The 23,406-nt window shown below is 47.8% G+C and overlaps 1 protein-coding gene across 9 annotated transcripts in view; it reads right to left on the bottom strand.

Moving 5' to 3' along the window:
* The window catches only part of NTM (neurotrimin), a 701,070-nt gene that overhangs the window by 107,759 nt on the left and 569,905 nt on the right, over nt 1–23,406 (bottom strand). For all 9 annotated transcript variants that reach the window (XM_050921713.1, XM_050921720.1, XM_050921712.1 and 6 more), the window contains one exon: nt 18,285–18,517. In XM_050921713.1, coding sequence (XP_050777670.1) covers nt 18,285–18,517 — 233 coding nt within the window. The remainder of the gene's footprint in view (nt 1–18,284; nt 18,518–23,406) is intronic.

Raw genomic sequence — 23,406 nt, 5'->3', positions numbered from 1 at the left:
GGACCCATCACCACAGGCCGCAGTGACACCGCCCATGCAGATGGAGATTTACCAGCCTGAGCCTTCCTGTGCTGGAGGCTGGTGCCAGACTCCCCTCAGGCCATGCACAGTGATCCTTGCTCTGACTGAGCCTCTCCTTGCAGCCAGCTGGAGCATACCACGGCACCGGGGCAGCAGGCCAGCATTTGGGTCAGCAGACTGCAAGTCTGGACTCAGTGCTGGTGCTAGCCCACTGGGGGCCCTAGCAGAATATTTTGGGGTCCCTTCCCACAATACTAAAACAGGCAAATAAAAAACAAATGAGGATCTCATGGGCTACCTAAAGAGCTGATCTGGCTTAGATGCCTCACACAAGGATAAGGTTTGCAGTTGAAAACTCTGAGCAGAAGCCGCCTCCTTAGCCCCCTGTACGCCAAGGAGCCGGACGTGCCGGCCGCTTCCAGGTTGCTGCATGAAGCCAGCGCAGGCAGGGAGCCTGCCTTAGCCCCACAGCGTCACCAACCTAAGGAGCCACCTAAGATAAGCGCCACCTGGCCGGAGCCCACACCCCCTGCCCCAGCCCTGAGCACTCTCCTGCACCCAAACTTCCTCCTCGAGTCCACATCCCCTCCTGCACCCCAAACCCCTGCCCCAGCCCTGAGCCCTCCATTCCAAACCCCTGAACTCCAGCCCAGAGCCCCCTCCTGCACCCCAAACCCCTCATCTCTGACCCCACCCCAGAGCCCACACCCCCAGCTGGAGCCCTCACCCCCTCCTGCATCCCAACTCCCTGCCCCAGCCTGGAGCTCCCTCCCACACCCTGAATCCCTGTCATAAACAGATAGCTAAGAGTTAATGTCTCTTTCACCTTTAAAGGGTTAACAAACAACACCTGACCAGAGGACCAATCAGGAAACAAGACTTTTTCAAATCTGGGTGGAGGGAAGTTTGGGTGTGAGTCCTTTGTTCTTGGTCTGTTCTCTTTCTGGGCTCTGAGTGTGACCACAGGAATCTCCTGGCTCTCTAATCTTCTGTCTCCAAGTTGTGAGTACAAAGGTAGAAAGACAATATAGGCTTTTATATTATTTTTCTGTATTTGCAAATGTGTAGTCTGCTGGAAATAGTTTAAATTGTATTTTTTCTGGATAAGGCTGTTTATCCATTTTCTATAAGCTAAAAAACCCTGTATTGTTGACCACCTAAACTGCAGAGATAAACCTTTTACTTTTTCTGTCCTTTTTTATTAAAAGTTTTGCTTTTGAAGACCTGTTTGTTTTTTTTCCTCCCCTTGTTGAGGCTCGAGGAAATTGAGTCTGTACTTAACAGGAATAGAGAAGGGGGGGGGAAGAGTGGAATCCCTTTGTTTAGATTCACAGAGCTTAAATCTGTATATCTCTCCAGGAGCCCAGGGAGGGAACACCTGGAGGGGAGGAGGGGGAAGGGAAATGGTTTATTCCCCTTTGTTGTGAGACTCAAGGAATCTGGGTCTTAGGGTCACCTGGGAAGGTTTGGGGGGACCAGAGGGTATCAGGCCCTAAAAATTCCTGACTGGTGGCAGCGCTATCAGATCTAAGCTGGTAACTAAGCTTAGGGGAATTCATGCTAGTACCCATATTTTGGACGCTAAGGTCCAGAATTGGGAATTATATTATAACAATCCCTCATCCCCCACCCCACCCCAAAGCCTGCACCCCCAGCTGGAGCCCTCACCCGCTGATGCATCCCTAATCCCCTGCTCCAGCCCAGTGAAAGTGAGTGAGGGTGGGACGGAGTGAGCCAAGGAGGGAGGGGGAATGGAATGAGTGGGGTGGGTCCTTGAAGGGGTGGGGCAGGGGCAGGGCTAGGGTATGTGGTTTTGTTGTTAGAAAGTTGGCAACCCTACTTCTGAGCAGAGGTCGCTGCTCTTTCCTCTTCCCCCTCACTCCCAAACTCCTGCAACAAGCTCTGGACTTGACTCAAAGATTCCCCAGGAGAGCTGGCCTGAAAACCAGTTCTAAAGGCCAAAAAGAAGAACCAGAGGAGAGCCAGATTAAAGTATCAGCTCAGAATTTATGCTCAGGACTTAAGGTTTAATAATGTAACAGAAAATCAATATTTAATAAAGCAAATGATGGAGAAAAACACGGAATCAGAGATGAGGCTGCTGCACTGTTTTCAAACATGTAACTCCCAGAGGAGACTGTGTTGGCAGGATGGATCCGATGCCAGACTGGCCTGCAGGAGGCAGCAAGTCCCATTGATTCCAATTCTGGTATCTAGGGGGCTCATTTTTTTTTAATTAAAGAACAAACAAAGAATTACAATGAAGGTAAGAGCCTAAATACCCATACATAGTGATCCAAAGCTCACAGATAAGGGATGATTAGCAGTTGCATCTCGGGGGTGGGGGGCGGGGGGCAGGATTAAGATTCACTGGTAGAAAGGCCTGGGAACAGAACAGTCGGGGGACACTAAAGGTCAGAACAGAGATACATTGGCAGAGTAGGATTGGAAGTGCAGTTTGGACAGGCTGTGTGGGAGCCACCTGGAATAGTCGGTGCACTGACGGTCCCAAGTTAGGAGCATTCACTTGATCGGCACAGGAATAGAAGGGACTAGAGGGGTATAGGTCGTGACCGAGATTCACTTGGGAGAGGAGCCTAGTGCTAAAATGCCACAAAAAGGTGTGGCTCTGCACAGCATCCATCTGCAGGTGAGTGCCAGCTCCAGGGCTTTAAATGACATCAGATATTCTGCTGGCATAAATCAGGGCAACTCCACTGAAATGAATTCATAGATTTACACAGAGTTCCTGAGACTCTGGCAACTGGGACTCCTACCAAGAGGCAGGATTAGTCACCCCGCTCCAACCCTATGACGTGAGAAATCCACCCCAGTGCACTGACTGTGAGATGAGCAGCAAGAGCCACACCACAAAGGGGATAGGGGGTCTGACTGCTGGAGAGTTCCCAGAGCAACTCTGATTACCAGCAACAACCCCCTCCCCAGAAAACTGCATTGGGCATTAATGGATGGTGATTCAGAGCAGGCTTCATAACCATCCTGTGTGGACGGGTATCAGATTTACCATGGGTTGCTTACATGTGCAAAGTGCGTTACATGCACATGCAACACACAGGGACAAATTCTGCAGGCTACTACTATTGCCAGCTGAGGGAGCGCTCTTTCAGCTCAAATAGGATCGTGGGACCTCACGGATCAAGGGTCTAGACGTACGTGTGTGTGTGTGTGTGTGTGTGTGTGTGTGATATCACTGGTTTATGGCATGATTCTGTCTGTACTGTGTGAATCCATTATGGTGTTCCACACCTTGTGGAAATTAACCAGCTCCATCCAACTTCAGATGCTGGATGGATTGTATTGGGGTCTGTAGCTCACAAGAGTCTATAGGATTTATGGATTTATTTTAGTGAAATCCAACTAAGGGAGTAATACAGGGGAGCATGGGGAACAAAGACTGGGCTGTAAAGGATAGTGACAACCCCAGACTAGCTATATCGTTGTTTGAGATGGGCCTCTCACAAATCCCTCGATGATCTCAATACCCTTAGGGTTTGGGGCTGTTTGCAAGCCATAGGTCTGATCCTAGGAGTTGCTGAATGCTCTACTCCCAGTGACAGGGGATACTCTGTCTTATGAATGGTCCTACAGCTGCAAGAGGCTTTTGTTGCTCCTTCCCACCCCCTTCTACCCCCCCTCCCCCGTCCTGCTCCTCATCTGTCTGATTAATAAAACCCAGCCATTTCCGTCTGGGAAACAAAACATGCCTCTAACTGACGAGGTGATGCATTTTTCATGCATCAATAAGCAGCACGTCAACCACTGCCTGGCATGTGGCTCGCAGGTGGGTGGAGGTGGCAGCCACAAGGCAGGGAAGCTCTGTGCTGTTCAGGGGCTGACAAGCACTCACCGTGTGTAGTGGTGCCTGGATTAACAGCTCCAAAGCTCCAGACTCCTCTTCCAGGAGCTGTGAGCTTCTGCCTAGCCGCTTCTCCCAGAACAGGGTCTGTGGGCCAAATACTGTTCCAAGGAGCGCCCAGTGTGAGTCTGGAGTAACCTGGAGTTACACCTGGCGCAGAATTTGTCCCTCCTGTAAAAGGGGCTGCCAGTGAGGTCTGACAATGCTCATGTCCATGCTTAAAAGCGAGTGACAATCCAAGACCCCTCAGTGGCTGCAAGGAGAGGGAGAGGTTTTAAGCGACTAGCTGGTGTGGCCATCCAAGACAAGGGTCTGTGTGGGCACGCAGAGCAGCTGAACATGAAGGAAGACAAGGTGAGGCTAAGGTAGTTAGGAGAAAGGGGCAAAACTGACTCGTGATATAAATGTCTGAGTGGAGACATAGGACCAGCTTCTGTCCCCTTTGTGCGCACTGAGTCTCACTTTACCCTAGGGGGGCAGGCCCACTGAAATCAATGCAAAGCACTGCAGTGTGCACAGGGATGCAAATCAGGCCCATGCAGAATAGGAACAAGGACTGTATGCTGGAGGGGAAGGATTTGAATCCTCACTCTCAGGTTTGCCATACCTAAAATCACAGGTTCAAACCCCAGTTGCACCAGTCCTTCCGACTTCAGGAGATCAGTTCAGTCACACAGCTTATTCTCTGAAGTCTTCTGAATGAGACTCAAGTTCTGGGGTGCCTATAGTCCTCCAATGCTTTCCCACAATCCCCCCACCCCCCGTTTCCCCAGAAGGAAAGATAACTTCTGCATCAATTCACTGGGAAAGAACCACAGAGCAGCTCAACTTCCTGCACCGCAAAGAACCACGGGATATGCCCTTAGGAATATACCTGGGTGCATGCAGCAGTAATGAAGACCAGTAACTCAGGTATGGCTTTGCAGTGTGTCTGCTCACACCTGGGCTAGGGAGTGACACTACACACAAGCTCTAGATTCTCTGTTTCCCCCCTTTCCCGCAATCACTCCCCTGCCCCCTTGCTACATAATTAAGAACACTCAGGACTCACATTGCACATTCCATCTTCAAAGCACTTTGCAGACATTAACTAATTAATCCGTGTAACCCCCCTCCGAGGTAGGTGAAGAGTATTATCTCCATCTCACAGATGCTAAATTGATTTGGAGAGAGGTCAAGTGACTTGGTAAAGTCCAAAAGAGGAGTCAATATTGGAGCCGGGGCCAGTCCTCCGGGGTGCCTGGCTGCCCGTCCCATGCTCAGGCCAAACACCCCTTGAGTGAATATTAGTGAGCATGGTGAATTACGTTTGCAAGTAAAAACTTCCTCCCCTCCCAGCCCAGCTCAAATGCTGCACATTCATAATCCTGAGCCAATGATATTACAGCCTGTTGCCATGGAAATAACAACGATGTTGCAGATATTACCAAGTCAGAGGCCAAATCAGAGGTAATGAGTAAGTTATACATCAATAAGAGGGTGCAAGGAAGTCCAGGTGGATGTAAGGGAGTTAAGATGCCTTTTCTTCATTATTTTGCCCTGATGTAACAACAATGATATAGGTAGATGAGTGTACACCCCTACCCTTTGAGTAGGTTGAGACCTAAAAGCTTGGTTTACTTGGTCCTGCCTCAGCAACAGATGACTGGACTTGACGACTTTTTGAGGTCTCTTCCAACCCTACATTTCTATGATTCTTTGTCTTTAGAATTGTAACAGCGTTCACTCACCACTCTGGCGCCTCCCGCTGACTGTCTTGGGGATTAGCTCCGCATGTTAGTGCACCCTCTTCGGGTGGTGCCTCACCACTGTCACTCCTCTCTAGGACCTACGTCTCGCCAAGAACCACGGCATCCACTTCAGCGACACAGCCCTCCGGCTGTGCCACACACTGTGCTCCCCACATCTGGGGGACCTGCAGTCTGCTGTTCAGCCACTTCCCTTAATGGCTACTGCAGCAAATTGTCTGGCCACTTCCTCGTGGCCCCAGCATCCTCTTTGCCCCTGCCTCAGTGCCTCAGCCTGCAAACCCTAGCAACCAGCCAGGAGCTGTCTCTCGCTCCACCGGTCCCTGCTCGCAGCACTGCTCTGTCCAGAGTCCTGGCAGTTCTCTCAGTCCTCCAGAGAGACAGTCCTTCCTCCTTGGGCTCCCAGCAAAGAACTGCCCTCCTCTGCCCTGCAGCTCCCTTTTATATAGGCCTGATTGGCTGCTCCCTTCAGCCCTTCTCTGATTGGCTGCCTCCTGTGCAGCCTCCCTAGGGCTCTATTAACCTCTTAGAGCCCGGTGTGGGGCAGATGCCCCATCACAAGAATGTAAGCTTGCTGGATTGGGAACCAATGTTTATTCTGTTTGTACAATGTCTAGCATAATATGGTCCTCATCCATGACTGAGGCTCCTGTGCACATTCTAAACCACCACCAACAACAACAAAAGATATTAGCTAACACAAACTAACATTTAAAATGTATAGTGTAGACTAGGCAGTGCATACTTTAACAAAGGTTAAACGGGGCGGATTACAGCATAGGTTCCCCATTAGGGTTTAGTGCCACCAGTTTATTCATAGATTTCAAGGCCAGAAGGGACCACTGGGATCATCCAGTCTGACCTCCTTTATAACACAGGCCAGAGACCTGGCCCAAAATAATCCCTAGAAAGGATCTTTGAGCAAAACATGCCATCTTGATTTAAAAATTGTCAGTGATGGAGAATCCACCACAACCCTTGGTAAACTGTTCCAATGGTTAACTAACCTCACTGTTAAAAATGGCCATCTTATTTCCACTCTTTATTTCTAATATTTATCATGTGTTATACACTGTCTTGTCTGCTCCTGAGTGTTATGGTATGTCTACCCTACCAAAAAAAAGTGTTTTCTTAATTTGTCTTAGTTGTCTTGGATTACAATAGCAGTGAAGACACGGCAACTCTGCTTTTAACTCAGGTTAGCAGCTTGAGTTCAAGGCCAGGCTGCCCTATCAGCTTGAGCTTGAGCAGCTAACCCAGGTTAAAAGCAGAGTGTTGTGTCTTCACTGTTATTGTAACCCAAGACAGCTAACATGGGTTAGCTAACCCAAGATAAGAACAAACCTTTCTGCAGTGTAGATGCATCGTTAGAAGATATTTGCTAACATCTTCTAATAACTTTAAATTCTAGGCAATGCTATGTCTACACTAGACACAACTAGACACTAGACACAACATGCGCACTAGAGCAACTGAGATACAGTGCTGTAGATAGACCACCGTAAATCTGTAGCACAGATGCAGCCTCCAGTGATGAAAGGGGGATTTCCGTCACTGTAGGAAATCCACCTCTGTGAGTTATGGTAGGTAGGTTGATGGAATGTCTGTGTCTAGACTGGGCGCTAGCTCAGGGGTATGGATTTTTCACACCCCTGTGTGTTGTAGCTATGTCAATTTACATTTTAAGTGTAGACCAGGCCGTAGTCCAGACAATGTCCTAATGTAGATGGGCTGCCCTGTCACAAAGGGGGGCTTATAGCAGGTTAGTTAAATTCATTTTTACCAGTTAAAGGTATGCTAACTGGTTGTGGCCAACTCTGGCATCCCATGGGGTTGGCCATGACCAGCTAACACCTTTTTTAAACAGCACTGTCTTTGTCTACACTAAATGATCAGTGCTGTGTAACAAGGTGTTAATTAGCATGGTAAGCTAAAATGTCTGCCAAATACGCTCCATTTTTTAACATAGACAAAGCCATGGGAGAGCCTGAAGACAGTAAAAGGTAAAGTACAGGGTTACTTGCACATTCATATACAACCCTTTTAATGACTTCTCTTTCTACAACCAAGAGTCAGAATAAGAAAAAAAAATAAATGGTGGTTGTGACACTGCATCCCATATTCTTCATAGTTATATTATGATGATGTGATTATGGCAGAATTATGATGCATTTTGTACAAGATGGGTCATGTGAGGAGTCATTGGAAAAGTTATCATTTGCTGAATAGGATTATCCTATTTGTATAGATGTATCATCTTTGCATCCGAAGCTATGAATATTGACTATGTATCTGTACTTCAAATGTTACACCTGGGTCATGCCCATTAGACAAGATATTTTTAGTCTAGATAACTAGTTGAGACGGCCCTATTCAGGGCAATGAGCCATTAGGGAAAACAATACGCCTTAGGAGATGCTTATCTCCCACCTGGTGAGCCTTCCTCAGAACACTCTAGACAGCCTGTAAGTAATGCCTGCTATGACTCTACAAGGACATGTGACCAGGCCACATGATTCTGGACTCCATCTGGGGATATCAGTGTTTTTTCAAAAACTGAGTTTGGAACAAAGGGTTCCCACCATATGCTAAAGCTATATAAGGCAGGGAGTGACATCCTCCATTGTTCTTCCCTCCCCACACAAGAGGACTCCTGAAAACACCTGAGGAACAAAGACTGAACTGGGGGAAGTGCTGGACCCAGGCTAAAGGGATTTCTAGCCTGTGTATGAGACACCTGGGGATTCCAAGCTGCAAAGCAAATGTAGCTTGTGCCTTAAGAATCTGCAGCCTGCTTGTATCATCTGTCAGGGTGAGAGATTGTTAATTCATATCCTTTCTAGTGTTTTAGATTTAGCTTGCATTTTTCTTTATTTGCTAGGTAATTTGCATTGATCTGTTTGCTATCACTTATAATCACTTAAAATCTATCTTCTGTAGTTAATAAACTTGTTTTCACTTTATCTAAACCAGTGAGTTTGAGTGAAATGCATGGGAAATGGTAGCTCAAGGGGCAAAGGCTGTTGCATATTCCTCTCCACATTGAGGAGGCGGCGAACTGGATAATAAATTCATACCAGCTGGGGTTTGGACCAAGGCAGGATGGTACCACTCTGGGGTCCTCGGCTTGTAGCATCTCTATTGTTGGTTCATGCAGTGGCTGGTCAGAGAGCCTGAATGTAACTGCAGCTGGGAGTGTCCTTACCTGAGTGGATGTTGAAGGGAGTGTAGGACTTGGACTAGGTCTGCAGCTTGTCACAGAAGAACAGTGAGAGAGGAAGCCCAGGCTGGTGAGTCAGAGGGCTCGGTGGTAACCCAGTTCCAGGTGGCACCCAAGAGGGAACCCATCACAGTGATAATTTCCTAAACTGCACTCAGAACCCAGGCTCAACCCACTGACGATGCTGGAATGAACTGCTCCTCAGAATAGATTGAGATGACTACAATGGCACTGTCCTTCATCTTTGTGAGGTCACCAGTGAAATAGCCAATAGTTTTAACATTTCAGCTGTCATCATTAGGGTTCAGAGATAATACTTTATTGAGTAAATCAGGACATTCATAGCTCTTTCTCTCTCTCTAGCACTATTGTTCCAGGCTCTTTACAGACTCAGGCAGAAGTCGCTGTGTTGAACAACACCTGAAGGTTGCCTATATAAATAAATACTGAGATTCTGGAACACAAGACGGTGGTCACTATGGAAAAGTACCGGCTCGCTGAGCCTGTCTACGGAACCCTCTTCTGGCCCCTCTGCAGATGACACACACAGAGGGAGTCTTCCCATGGACTCCAGAGACTGAGCCAGGGTGACAGGGAGATCACAGCTCTGCTTTCAATGGCAGCCTGAATGAACTCTAGACCGGGCAGAGGAATGGCAAAGGCATTTGAGTAATGCATGGTAATGAGCCTGTAACAACCAGCCCTTCTCCTGGGGAGAATTAGCTGAGGCTAATTAGACATCTACAGCAGTGCAGAAGAGACAGCCGTTTTGACTGACTCCCATTCTGCGCCCCTCTGGTAGGTCACAAGCCCTACTGTTGAACTCCTGACCTCATAGAGTTCCGCACCTTTCCAGGAGTAGCCCCAGCCCTGATATGCATTATAAACCCATTGACCCAATATACCGAGTGCACTGGGTGGCTTCTCTCTCTTCCCCCAGTGAGCGACATGCAAAGTAAACTGGCACAACATTAGTAAAAGAGATGTGATTCACGCTCATGTTCCTCCCCCTATGCCCCAGGAAAAGGCTCCTTAAATCAGGGGAATGACTCAGCCTCTGTGAAGCATCCCAAGCGTGGCACTGAGGCCTTGTTTTGTTGCATACCAAACAGTTCAGTTGCAGGAATCGTTTGTTAGGCAAGGGCGGGGGGGAACTGGTGTAAGATGACTTTGTCTATCTGACTGCAGGTTCTTCGCTAGGGTGCCATGGCTGGTACTTAGTACTCAAGGGACACAAGCTGGCTTTTCACACAGCATCAGAGGGGGTGCAGTTGTGATAGACCTAAGAAGAGAGGCGAGGTTTGGTAACCTTGTACAAACAAAGACAGCAACAGAGAAAAAGTGACATGGATCTATGCCTACATGGTGACAAGCATTAGATAGATAGATAGATAGATAGATAGATAGATAGAGCTGGCCATCAATCAGCTGTTCGTTGACTGGCAGGAGGCACTCGAGGAGGGCAGAGAGGAGCCAGCAGCGGGCGGGCGACGGGGGGAGGAAGAGGCGGAGTGAGGGCAGGACCTCAGGGGAAGAAACAGAGTAGGGGCAGGGCCTTGGGGAGTAGCTGAGATGGAGCACCCTCCAGGAAAAAGAACAGTCAGTGCGGATGGATGGATAGATAGTTATGGTGTGTAGGGAGGGAGGGACGGATGGATGGCTGGATATTGGAAGCAAGGAAAAAACAGCACCAATAAAGAGTCCACAAAAGAGATGGAGAGTTTGTTTGAAGGAAAGGGTGGTTTTAACCTCTCAGCTCTGCATTCTTAGCTCCAAAGCACTTTCACTTCTGAATCGGTTTGAGGAGCGTCTCTGCATACCTTGCTTACTGCAGGGATACAGGGCTCAATCTACATTCACCCTTTACCTCTTGAACTGGCCAGGAGCCAGTCTCTCTTGGATATGAAGAATTCAAACACAAGGAATCAATTTTATCCCCGCTGTAGTTCCAGGAACGTTACAGGAACTACAACTGGGGTAGATTTTACCTGTTGTGACCCGGCTTTGTCTCTGCGCCAGTGCTGAGTCTGGCGTGAGGCCCGTGCGGTCCACTCTATAGAGGACTACTCTGGGAGTCCAGAGACCTGTGTCCTATTTGAAACTCTGCCACTAGCCTGCTGGGTGACTGTGGGAAAGTCACTTAATCTCACTGTGCAGCTCTTCCCCCTCCTACCCTTTGTCTGGCCTGTCTATTTAGTTTGTAAGCTCTTTGGGGCAGGGACTGTGTCTCTTCCAATGTGTTTGTACAGACCCTAAACCAACGGAGCGAACTCTGATCTTGATTGTGGACTCTACGCACAACAACAACAACAAATACTACTAATAATAATGAAGTTCACCTCCTCTAACATCACGGGCCCTAATTTGAACCCTGGCTACAACAACTCCTCTGGGATAGACGGGTTTTATCTTGGCCTCTCTTCACACCATATCCCTCCATCCAGTCCTTTCCTCCAGCAGCAACAAATGCAGGTGTCTCCTGGAGCTAATAACACCTCAAGCTTCTATCACATTAACACCTCAAGCTTCTATCACATTCTCCAGTAGCTTATCGCACAGGTTTGTTGTTCTGTGCCTGGAAATTCTTCCCTTGGACTTACACGCCAAGAGAAGGTACCTGAACAGAAGCGGCGCTAACAGGGATCGGCAAAGCAGAGGCTGTAGTCAGCTACGGGCACAAAGCCAGAAATGATTTTGGTTAGACAAGGCCAGAGATGACTGTGGAGAAAGGGGCTGCTTGCTGTGGACGTGATACCGCGCGGAGAGATGGGTAACACCTGCCATCTCACAAGTACGCTCACAATAGCTCGATCTAAGCGTTTAGATTCCACAGTGAAGAGCAAAGTATAAGCACATAGACCGAAACGCGATAGTTAGGCCATACTGCCTCACCTGATCACATTGGCTCTATTTCATCGCTATCCCGGCACCTGGCCAGGACTGGCGTGTTGGATGTGAAAGAGCTGGTGACAGCTCAAACTATATAAGAAACTGGAATGACTTTCCCTGGATATTCTCGTCTAGGTCAGTAGCAACCCTGTCTAGTGCAGGGCCCCCAACCCGCAGCTTTATCAGTGTTCTTGACTGAATGTGAGGCTGTCGTTTTCCTATGGGTTGCCTCGGACTCCAGACCTCACCATGCTGTGACCATCACGTTCTTGAAATCCACTCTGACTGCAGCTACTGCAGAACGCCCCGGCCTGATAGCTTCATAGCCTTCACTGGAGTGACTCAGTGCTACCAGTTCCCAGCCAGCTGCCTCTTATCCAACAGGACTTTCAGCAGCTAAAGCCATCTATCTCAGATGAGATCTGGGGAGCCGGGCTTGCTGAATGACTCCCATTGCAATCTGGAGTGGGAGGCATGATCCGCATAAGGGCCTGTGGCTTTGCAATTCTTTGCCCTTCTGCCTTAGCCATCCCCCAGAGCCCAGCAGTGGGGTCCTGCACAGCACCTTTCCTTGCCAGTGGCATAGGCTCGCTGTACATGGCAGCCGTCAGTGAGGTGCTCAGATTCCAGGTTCTACTCTGGCTCAGGCACTTATGCTGTTTTCACAACCATTGCCACATGGGTTGTGATAGGGTTACTCCTGATTTACACCAGCACAAGTGTGTGGGGGGAGTGAGGCCTTAGAAGTTATTCTTATTCTCATGTGAAGAATAGGGGCTCACACCACCAAAGGAAAATGAATTAGGCAGAGTTCAGTATTTGAATCAAAACAGACCCACAAAGGAAATAAAAGGTGGCGTGAACACGCCGTAGGCCCAAGGGCCCCATTATCTACACGATGCACACCTTGCAGAGAGGCTCGTGGGGCTGTGTGCCTCCATCCCGCACGACCGCATCGGCACCATATGTGGGGCGAAGCGCCATGGCTCTGCACCATTGGCTCTCCTATGGCTGGGCAAGATATAAGCGCTTCCTCCTTCCACCTGAGCTACACAGCCCCGCAACTCCGGCAAGCAGGTAATTAACTATCCAACAATGGCAGGATTTGCAGATTCACACGACCCAGGAAGGAGTGGGAATACTCATTTACACCAAACAAAGGGAGAGGGAGTGATTAGTTGCTCTAGTGACAACAAAAAGAGTCAGATAGGGCCAGGGAAACTGATAAAGAGACGGAAAAGTGCTAATATCCCCCAGGTTGGTTTGTCTGAAGCACTAAAATTCCCTTGTTTTCTATCATGCAAATGTGGTGTCTGAGTGAAATGCAACCCGAGCCAACAGGATGCTTCCCTCACCCTTCCCTTTCCAGTACCAAGATAATGCCCAGTTTCTTTAATGCATCTTACAAGGCTGCAGGAGCCTTTTGCAGGCAGAGGAGAGGGAGTATTACATATATAAATAAAGCTTTCCAGATGCCATCCTTCCCTTTCCCTTGGTAACCTCTGGAAGGGCTGTGTTTGCAAGACTTAAATAGCTTAAGTGTCCTATGGGGAGCAGGGCGAGGGGGTGGGGGCTAAGGCTGAGACACAGTAGGGGCCAGAGGCAGGTTTGCTTGGGATCCGCAGACCAAGGTGCCATGCCCCGGAGAGTGCAGCAACCACCCAGGTGGCTGAAAGGAGCAGGCAGGGCTTGGAAGCATTTGCTCATTAATTAGACCTGCAGGGGGAACGTCAAGATGAAAGGAAGGAAAGCTGCTGTGTCCCAAAGGCTAGTGGGTTGTGTGTGAAGTCCCCTCATTCAGAACTCAGAGACACACGAAAGGTTCCTCTGAGCAGTGTTGCATAGATCAGGAGCTGTGGCCTTGCATTTTGAAAATGAGGCTCTTCCAGGATTCCAGGGGGCAATTACATTTTTGTGGCATATACTCTCGTCGTTCCTCACCCCGAATCCCTCTCTGCCCGCAGTCCTGTGATCCTGACTACCCTTGTTGCTGTCTGCCTCCCTTGTACTTTTAATTGGATACAATATTCTTCTTCACTTCCTGCCCTAAACAGCTATGTAGCATTGCTGCGGGCTGTTAAACTGTTGTTGTGTTCCATCCCAGCAGTGGCTGCCTTTTGATGATGAGCTAAGCGATTCCTGTAGAAAACATAAGGCCTTATTCTACAAGGTACTGAATACCCTCAACTCCAGCCGACCACAATGAGAGCTGAGGGTGATCAGCACTTTGCAAGATTGGGCCCATCATTTGTGAACCTCTCGAGGATCCTCCAGTGCTTTGGAGGGATGCGCTAGAGAAATAAGACAGGATTTGACTTTGGTATCCAACACAATGGAGAGAGGGGTTTGGATACTTAAGAATATGGAGAAAGTTACATCAGGAAACCTGGCAGCAGAATCAGGACGGATCCAATAGAATCGTGTTGCGTCACGTTGGTGCCTGACAGCAACTCCAGAGCGTTCAGGCAACCAACTTCAGCTTAAGAAACTCAGGCAGGTAATAACAGATTGCAAGATAAACAGCAAGAATTTGGGGTGGCGATGCACCCGCTTTCCATTTCACAGCTCATGGAGATGGGGAAAGTCCGGCTCTTGTTTAGTTTGTTCGATTGCTTTAAAAAGAAGAAGGAGAAGGAGGGAGGAGGGGAAGCTCTGAAATCTGTTTGGCCTTCTATTCATTAGGCTGTCAATAACGCTCAGCCCCAGCATATCGACAGCGGATTAGCACAACGCAACTCTGTGTACCGGACCAATGCCTTTTTAACCCAGCTTGTTGCCAAATCAATACACCCATCAGCATTTGAAAATTAGCCCGAGATGAGATTCCAGTACTCAGGCTGGTGTGTCATGCTAAAAGGGCTCCCATCCAACTCGGAGAGAAAAGACTGCTAGCAAGGGATTAGAAGTTTTCCATTAATCCTCACCAAGACTGCCCTCAGCTAAAACAGCAACGTTTCGCACACATCGCACCATGCACACTCCTTCCTCCGCAATACACACCCACCCAGGTTCCTTCAGCACAGACACACGTGCACATATGTGAACACTGGTGAGTACACATGTTCTGAAGAGCCTTGCATGGTGACAGGCTTCATAGTGAAAGGCACTGAATTTAGCCGAACATTCTGAAGAAAATGCATGCACATATGGCCTGAATAGCGGGAACACATTGGGTTGTGCTGCTTATCAGGAAGCAGATCAGCCTGCTACATGATGGTGTACAAACCGATCAGCAGCAGGTTGATGACCCTCAGCTTGTCAGCCCATCCCTATAACATAAATGCTGCAGCCCAACTAGTGACAGTGATGGTGAAGAGGCTGAGAAAGTCTACTGCAACTTCGAGCAGGAGCAAGCAGTGGTTCGACGCAGAGACATCTTAATGGTATAGGGTAATTGGAATGCTTGCACTGGTCCAGAGAGTTCCCCAGAATGGTGCAGCTGCGTTGGGACATTTATCTACCCTGAGACAAACAGCAGAGGACTGCGACTCATGTAATGTGTGACTAGAAACAACGCGGTCTTAGTGAAGACTTTGTTCAAGCACAAACCGCCAAGGTGATGTACTTGGACATGATTGCATTTATGGACTCAGAACAAGATTGTCTTGGTCATGGCTTCGAAAAGATGCTATCTCAGTGGGGTGGGGAATCCATCCTTCAAGAAGGCCACATAGGACCTGATCATAAATTAGTAATAGCCAACATAAAGAACAAACTGGGAAACAAGAAAAGAGCAGCAAGTACCTTGGAGTCCCTTATAATGCTGACCAACTGAAAGTCCATCGAGCACAAGTGGAATTTAAGAGGATGATTAAACAAAAGCACAGATCAGGCACAGCACATCATCTCCTGCTGCATTACAGAGATCATGGATGGGCTCCTGGGCAAATGGATCCTAGAGAAGAAATCTTGGATCATGGAGAAGATTACTGAGTTATGTGATCGACAAAGGAAGTTTAGAGCACAAAGGAAGACCAATGAAACTGTAAAAGAGCTATATTCTCATTTAACACGAGAAATAGATTCACTGATTAAATTGGCAGAAGAAGACTAGCTTGAACAAGAGTGCTTCAATATATAGAACTCCTTTTTAGCAATGTCCCTAGGAAGGCCTATGAAACCATTAAGACCCTTTCAAAAGGTTTCCCTATCAGGAAAAAATATTGTTTCACCTAACGTTTTGGGTAGGTATTGCTGAGAACATGAACGAAACAAATTCTAAGTTGGAAGTGAAAGAGGCAGGGGCAATCTACCCAGGAAGCTTGACTTGTCCTGGTGACTCTGCTCCTATGTCACAGTTGAAGATGCAGTGAAGTCACTGAAAAAGCAATGGAGTAAATAACATAGAAGCAGAACTAATTAAAAGTGGCTGAGGGGTACTCATCCAAGCACACCATAAGTTTGCCAGTGCAATTTGGGAGGCTGGAAGATGCCCCAATTACTTCATCTCATTATTGACACCCTAACAAAATACTTCTGTGCCTCATTCTGAAGAGAACTGTGCCCAAGACAGAGAACTTTCTGGCTGAAGAACAAGGTTAAGACCCAAAAGAGCTACAGTGAAGCAAATATTCAATCTGCATGTGCTAAATGCCAAAGTGCTGGAGAATGATGGGACGGTAATACATGTCTTTGTGGATTTTGTGAAGGCATTTGACAACATATGGCACAAACCTTTTGGGGCAATCCTGCAGCTTGTTGGGGAAAATGGAATAAAACTGATAAAAAATATCTGTGGAAAAACGACAGCTTTGGTTTTTGTGGGCTGTGACCAAAGTAGTTGGATTATTGAGGATAGGTGTTAAACCAGGCTGCATGTTATCACTCTCTCTCTTCAACTGTTATGTTGAAGACATTTTAAGAACAGCCACTGATGGAAACATAAAAGAGAGTGTACCCATTGGCAGATGAAAAATTAGTCACCTATGCTTCAGGAATAAAATGGACCTGATTGGATCATTGCAAGAAATGCTGCAAAAACTGCTAGAACACTATAGTGGTGAAAGCAGAAAAGTTAGGTATAAAGAGATCACATGGAAAGACAAAGACAATGGTGACATCTGTGTGTGTTGAAAAGCCAAAGCTATTCCTACTCAAATCTAAAGAGGCACCAGAGTGTGTTGAACACTTCAGACACTTGTGTCGTATGACTACAAGGTACACTAAACATCATTCAGCCATCCAACACAGAAATCAGACTCACGACTGCTGCTCCAGCAATACTCAGCCGACTTTGGAGAAGCAAAGGTATTACCATGAAGTGTAAAAAGAAATTGCAGAGTCTTGTCTTCCGCATCTTGCTATGTGCCTGTGAGACATGGATGCTAAGGGAGCAGTACGTTAAGAGGTTTTCTGCCTTCAAATTGAGATGCTAAAGGTGATTGCCGTGCGTTAGCTAGACTTTGCATATGACTAATGAGAAGATAATCACCCAAACGTATAGCAGAACTGGAGTGATTTCTGATATCATTAAGGTGATCAAAATAAGATGACTTGTCTGTGGGCTATGTGGGCCAGCTGAGTGGAGGAAGATTACAGAAGCAAGTTTTGGAGGGACTGGTGCCAGGGGGCACCTGAGGCAGGTGTAGCGTGATGATGTCACTGACTGGATGGGACACAGAATGATGCTTCTTCAGGCTATGTGAAGATGGCAATGTGGAGGAAGATTGTGGGCCTGTGACTCCCATGTGCTGTGTTTACTGTATATTGTGACGTGAGTCTATGGCACTTTGCACTATGAGAGAATAAACGTATGGACACACAAGTGAGTGCACACAGCCTGACTAGCGTGCATGCACACACTAGTGAGTGCACACTTAGAAAACACAACTCTCCAATACAAACATCCTCCCTACACAGAGAATTCCCAAAACCCCCGCAGAGCACACAAATCTGCTCCCAACACACACAGATGGGTCTGATGCACATATCTTTCTCCCAGCACGGATGTGCTTGCTTGCTCTCCTCCCTCTCATCCTCTTTCTACTACATCAGACATAATTTGCTTTGCTGTTTCCCTCCAGCGTGAGAAAATTATGGTTTGAACAGAGTCTGTCCCCCCACTTGAGTGGCTGAGGTTGAGGCCTGATGCCTATTCAGAGGAAGTCAGGCAAGCCCTGCCCCATCTTCCTAGAAAAAAATAAAACACATGGACTTTGCCCAATTCTGCTTGCACTGCCTGGTCCTCACAATCCTGCTCCACTTGAGGCTAAACAACCACCACCACAACACTTGGACTGAGCTTTAGGCCAGATGGTCAGGCTGTGTGAGCAAGCTGGGACAAGGCTGGCAAAGAGCAATGGCAGCTGCTGGACTAGGAAGGGAGATGCTGTTGTTTGGGAAGAGGGAGCCTAGGATGGAGCTACAGGAACAAAGGAACTGGGAATAAAGGTCACTGTGACAATTGGGAAGAGGAGTTGCAAGGGGCCGTTGGGAAAAAGGAACCAGGAGAGATGGGAGAAGAGAAACCACAGAAGCAGGGCAATAAGCTCCTAGCAGCCCAAGAAGGCCTGTCTCCCCTGGGCCTTACCTTGCACAATGAGATGCACCCGTGATGTTTTGGGGTGATTGTCTGTCTGCACGGAGCAGGTGTAGGGTCCCTCGTCGTACACGTCCACATCCTGGATCTGGATGCTGTACTCGGTTTTGGTGTTGGACAGGAGCACCACCCGGGGGTCCAAACACCACTTGTCATTGCCAGCGTAGAGGATGCTGCTGCGATTCAGCCAGGCCACTCGAGTGACTCTGTTATCCACGGAGCACCTGAGGGAAAGGAGAAAAATGATTCATTAGCACATTGCCTCTCGTGGCTACGCTCACCCACTGCTGCTTTTCTTTTTGTCCTTTTCTTTTTTTAGCTTTGCTGTGAGCAGCACTTTCGGAGACCCAGTAACACTGGTCTCCCAGGAGGAGAACGTCAGCACTTTGCCTGCTGTGCTCAGGGCTTCTTGTTTCATCTAAAATTCTACCTGAGCCTCAGATCAGTTCAAGAAGATTTCCAAAAAGATTCTCAATGACTTTAGAGTCACATGGCTTGTGCTTCTCTCAGTCCATTCCCAAGCAGCTCTTTGGGCCCCTTTATTCACGCCAAAGCTGCCTTTTAACAAGTGCATAGTTACAGCCTTCAACTTTTGTCCAAATATCAACTCAAACTTTTTTGGAAACTTCAAATCTCTTTTCTCCCCCAGCAAAACCTTATTTTTCATTTCCCCCAGAGATTTCCATTTCCCTGCAGTCAGGAGAACAAAGGATGAAGGGAGCTAGTCTCTCTCTGTTTCTGGAAACAGGAAAGAGAAAATATCTCCTGTTCTCCCAAGTGTTCCAGGCAGAGAGTCTCAAAAAAAGATCAGGACACTCATCCAAAAAGAACCTTTCAACTTCCTAAAGTTTACCCATTGCAAGCATCCTCTCTTCCTTTCCCTCATCCGCATCACCATCCTATCATCTTGTTAGCAGTCACTGTCACTAAATGCCTCTACACATATCCCCAACTGCAAAATCAGTGCTCCTGTTTCACTGCCACTTCCAGGAGTCTTATGGTAACGCACGAACCCAAACCCCTTATGGGACAGGAGAACATTCAAACATCCGAGCTGAATACAACTGTGTTCCATTTAAAGCATGCACAGTATTTAACAGCTTTTATAACCCAGAGAAAGAGCTTTGTTAGGTGTCAGTGACAGAGGATAAACCCACTCAGCCTATGATCCCATGTTTAGATTCTCTCCAGTCAACTTCATTCCTTTCTCGAGCAGTGGGGATGCAAATTAACTTGCATGTTACCAAGCAAGGGAGCAGCAGAGATCACAGAGGTGGAACATGGAAACCTCAGTGAATGGACGTCAATGGAGTGACAGCAAGGATGAATGTGGCCCCAGTGTGGGATCTGTCAATGAGTTTTTGTGACACTGGACATGTTCTGGGGACCTTGGCCTTCGTCAGTGTTAGCATATTGGGGGTGCTACTGCAGTCTAAGTAATAAACAATGATAAAAGTAACATGGAAGACAACTAAAGTCACTATTAAAATTCATGCATCTCTCTGTCACCACTCTCTTGTAAGGCCTCTCTGCCCCCAGCCCTCCCATTTCTCCTCCCCCTACTGTATCTATTACTCTGCTCTTGACCTGTCATAGTGCCTGCTGCCAAGTTATATGAGGGACGAATGAGCTCTGTTGTAAAGTTATCTGTGAATGGACTCATTTTGAAGGAGGGACTCATGGACCCATACGCAGAGGTACCACATCATCATGAGCGGAATCCGCTTGAGCGTGAATCTGAATAGCGTGAACCTCCATCAACAGCAGCAGAATGAAAGATCCAAAATCACAGCCGTGTGTGAACTGCAGTTCTAGTACACCTTGCTCCAGGTGTGGTCTCCCAAGACGGTTTAGACCTGGGAACTGTGTCTTCCGTTCTTGGTGCTCCCACTGACTCAGTGTGCGATGCTTGGAAAAACCATTTAATCTCTCTGTGCAACAATTTCCTACCCATGAATGCTTACTTACTTCACAGAGATCCAGCAAGACTACTTTCACACTGCTTTGTCGATGTAGGTCCTGATCTGGGCCCCACTACCTGTATTGATGCTTCCACCACTCCTATGCGGATGGACTATGCTATTATCCTCATTTGACAGATGGGGAACTAAGCCACACAGAGGCTAAGTGGGGCATCCAGGGAGTCTGTAGGCAGAGCAGAGATCTGAACAAAGGTCTCCCAAATCCAGTGCCCTGACCACTGGCCCATTCTTCCTCTTTGCTTTGAAGACCTTCAGATGAAAGGAGATGTTGACATACACAGATTTTTATTATTTCTAAAAAATACCCATGGCTTCGCTATGGGCAAACCCAGAGTGCTTTATTCAGTTTGTGCTTAATCAAACTCCTGGCAAAGTCAGAGGGAGTTCTAACCGTGTAAGGACTGAGAAAGGTCCTTAGGATTTCACCCAAGAAGACAAATCTACTGTACTCCTCTCTTTTTTTAATGAATAATGGTTCATTATAGGGCTGGACTGGAGCCACAGAGTTTAGAGCCAACGTTGGAAGATGCATGGATCCAGGATTTTGCTCTGGGCCTACCTCTATTGGCACATTTAAAGACACTGTAAAAGAAAGGTTCCAGCAAATACTGTGAGGCCCATTTCTGTACAAACGAAGAGGTGCCCTGTCTACTGGATATTTCAGAGATGAAGCAGGTGATGGGAATGCAGATGATTAACTGCCTGTCGCCTTCTGCTGAAGTTTGCACCATGGACCAGTGAACAGGTTTAAATAAAAAATCCTCTGCCTCCCCCTCCGCCTTTGTGAAGCACCCCAGCTTGGAGATCCATGGACAACAATGGAACCAGACAGTGTGTAATCCGAACATTCTCTCCATCCAATGAGCATTTAAGCGCTTTTGAAAAGTGACAGGGCTCAGGCAACGCATGAGGCCACAGCAAAATCAGTGCTTTCGGCCTTCACAGTGCCTGGTCACCATCTCTTCTTATCACATAGACACGCTTCTCTGTCCCTGGAATGGGCAGACTCAAGGGTCTGGCTTTATTTTATTTTATTTATGTTGTATTTCCTTAAAGCTCAAAAAAAAAAAAAAAAAGCACAATACAAACAACTACCAGATAGAATCATAGAATATCACGGTTAGAAGAGATCTCAGGAGGTCATCTAGTCCAACCCCCTGCTCAAAGCAGGACCACCCCCAACTAAGTCAGTACCTGGAAATAGGCACCCAAAGCTCGGATACTGCAGCAATATTCCTGAGATCCCAGTCCTCCTCCATGCCATTCACATGGGATTCCTGAGCCCCTACAGGAACAGGTTCTCATCTTTCCCTCCAACCCATGTGAGATAGGAATGGACCAGGCAGTCGTGATGCTCAGAGTATGACTGGGCCCAGCTCATAGTGCATCCCTCCCAAGGGGAGGACGGACGGACAGACAGGTTGTGGTGCCAAGGTTGTGTTGGTCCTGGCTGAGTTGTAATGCCACCCAAAGCTCCCCTAGGGTGGTACATCTCCACTCCATCCTCTGTGTGGGGATGTACAGACCTGAGCAATAACAATGGGAGTCTTTTCATTGGCTTCCCTGGGAGCTGCATGAGGCCACTGAGTTCTAAGTGACTTGTCCAGCATCACAGAAGAACCAGATGCATCTCTGGCATTGATACCAGTGGACGTAGCCCACAGCGAGTCAATGGCAGATCCAGGAATCCTTATCCTCTCCAACAGGCCACACACCCTTTGCTCCAAAGTCTCTGTCGCATTAATAAAGGCCAACATCAGCTGCACACATCAGGGGCTTAGAAAGGGTCCAGAGCTCTGAACCTGACCCACAGCTGCCATCCAGAGCCATGCTGAAGTGCAGCCATGCTATATACTTGTAGGGAAGGGAGATGGTTCTGAAAGAGATGTCACATGGCCAAGGCTGTTTCCGCTCCTGATGCTGAGTGCAGCTCAGGATGGCCGAATGCTCTCTCCCTTCTCCTCCTCATCTGGTTCCTTTCCCTCTTCCAGGAGCTCCTAACTAAAAGCTGAGCCTGTCGATGGGCAACCCTGTTTTCCCCACAAAGGAGACAATATGGATTGGAGCAAATAAAATAACCAAAAGCCCCTTTGGTTGCAGCAGCAAGGGCAAGCTCCAAAGGGGGATGCGGGGGGAGCTAAAATACACGGCGGAGTCTGGATACTTTCCCTGCCCTCTTTTCCTTCCAGCAACACTCCAAGCCCAGAGACACTTTCCCCTTGCTCACTTGTGCACCTCTTTGAAGCCACTCTCTCCCTTCGATGTGCCAATGACGGAGGGGGAAATGGGTCCCCAGGGTGCCAGAAACAGCCATGGCCTCAGCAAAGATGTACAAGTCCACATCTACAACCAGAGATGGCTAGATAATCACCTCCTGGGAGATGGAAGTGCAGCCCAGGTGGAAATTGTAATGACCGGCATGGGACTTGGAGGGAAAAGCACCAGTTGCAGCAGGAAAAAATTTGGAGGATGCACCAGGAAGCCAGTTTATGGGCACATAATTTGAATGCAAGGTGGAGTTACAGCATGTCTCCTTCTAGATGCTGCTTTGTTTGCCTGTCAATCACATTCTCTTCCTTGCTGTGTCTCTCACTTGTCTGACTGCTGCCACCATGTTTCATGTACCGTGTGCTGGGTAATAAGGTCAAAGGACCCCATGTTTCTAAAATGAAACTGTTTCTTTATTAAGAGAACTATTTCCAGAGAGGCTTCAGCTGCAGCTAACATTCCAGCCATGTGTACACAGACTGACTTCTGCGTGTCTCCTCCAAACTGTTCCTCCCTCCACATTTCATGCACTTTGCTACAGAGATGGGGTGCAAATATGGCTTTCTGATAGCTTTTTTTCAGTATGGTTTCCAGATCTCTGCATGGTCCAAAACACCCCCTGGTGTAAGTTAGAGCAGCCCTGGGGTCAGTCCAACTTACAGCAGTCTGTCCTCGGTTGCCTATGGGCTACACTGCACACTATAGTACTTAGCACTAAAGCTATCCCCATTCCTACCCCTAGCCCTGTCCCAGTACACCCCTTAGGCTGAGGCCTACAGGACGGGTAGGATAGGATTCCTTATGTATGCTGCTCCAGCATTGGGAGAATTCTACCCTAGTCCTTTGTGGCTTATTTACAAACC

The sequence above is a fragment of the Gopherus flavomarginatus genome, chromosome 13, assembly GCF_025201925.1.
Source record: "Gopherus flavomarginatus isolate rGopFla2 chromosome 13, rGopFla2.mat.asm, whole genome shotgun sequence".
NCBI classification, from domain to species: domain Eukaryota; kingdom Metazoa; phylum Chordata; order Testudines; family Testudinidae; genus Gopherus; species Gopherus flavomarginatus.
This window is presented reverse-complemented; position numbering and strand designations above follow the sequence as displayed.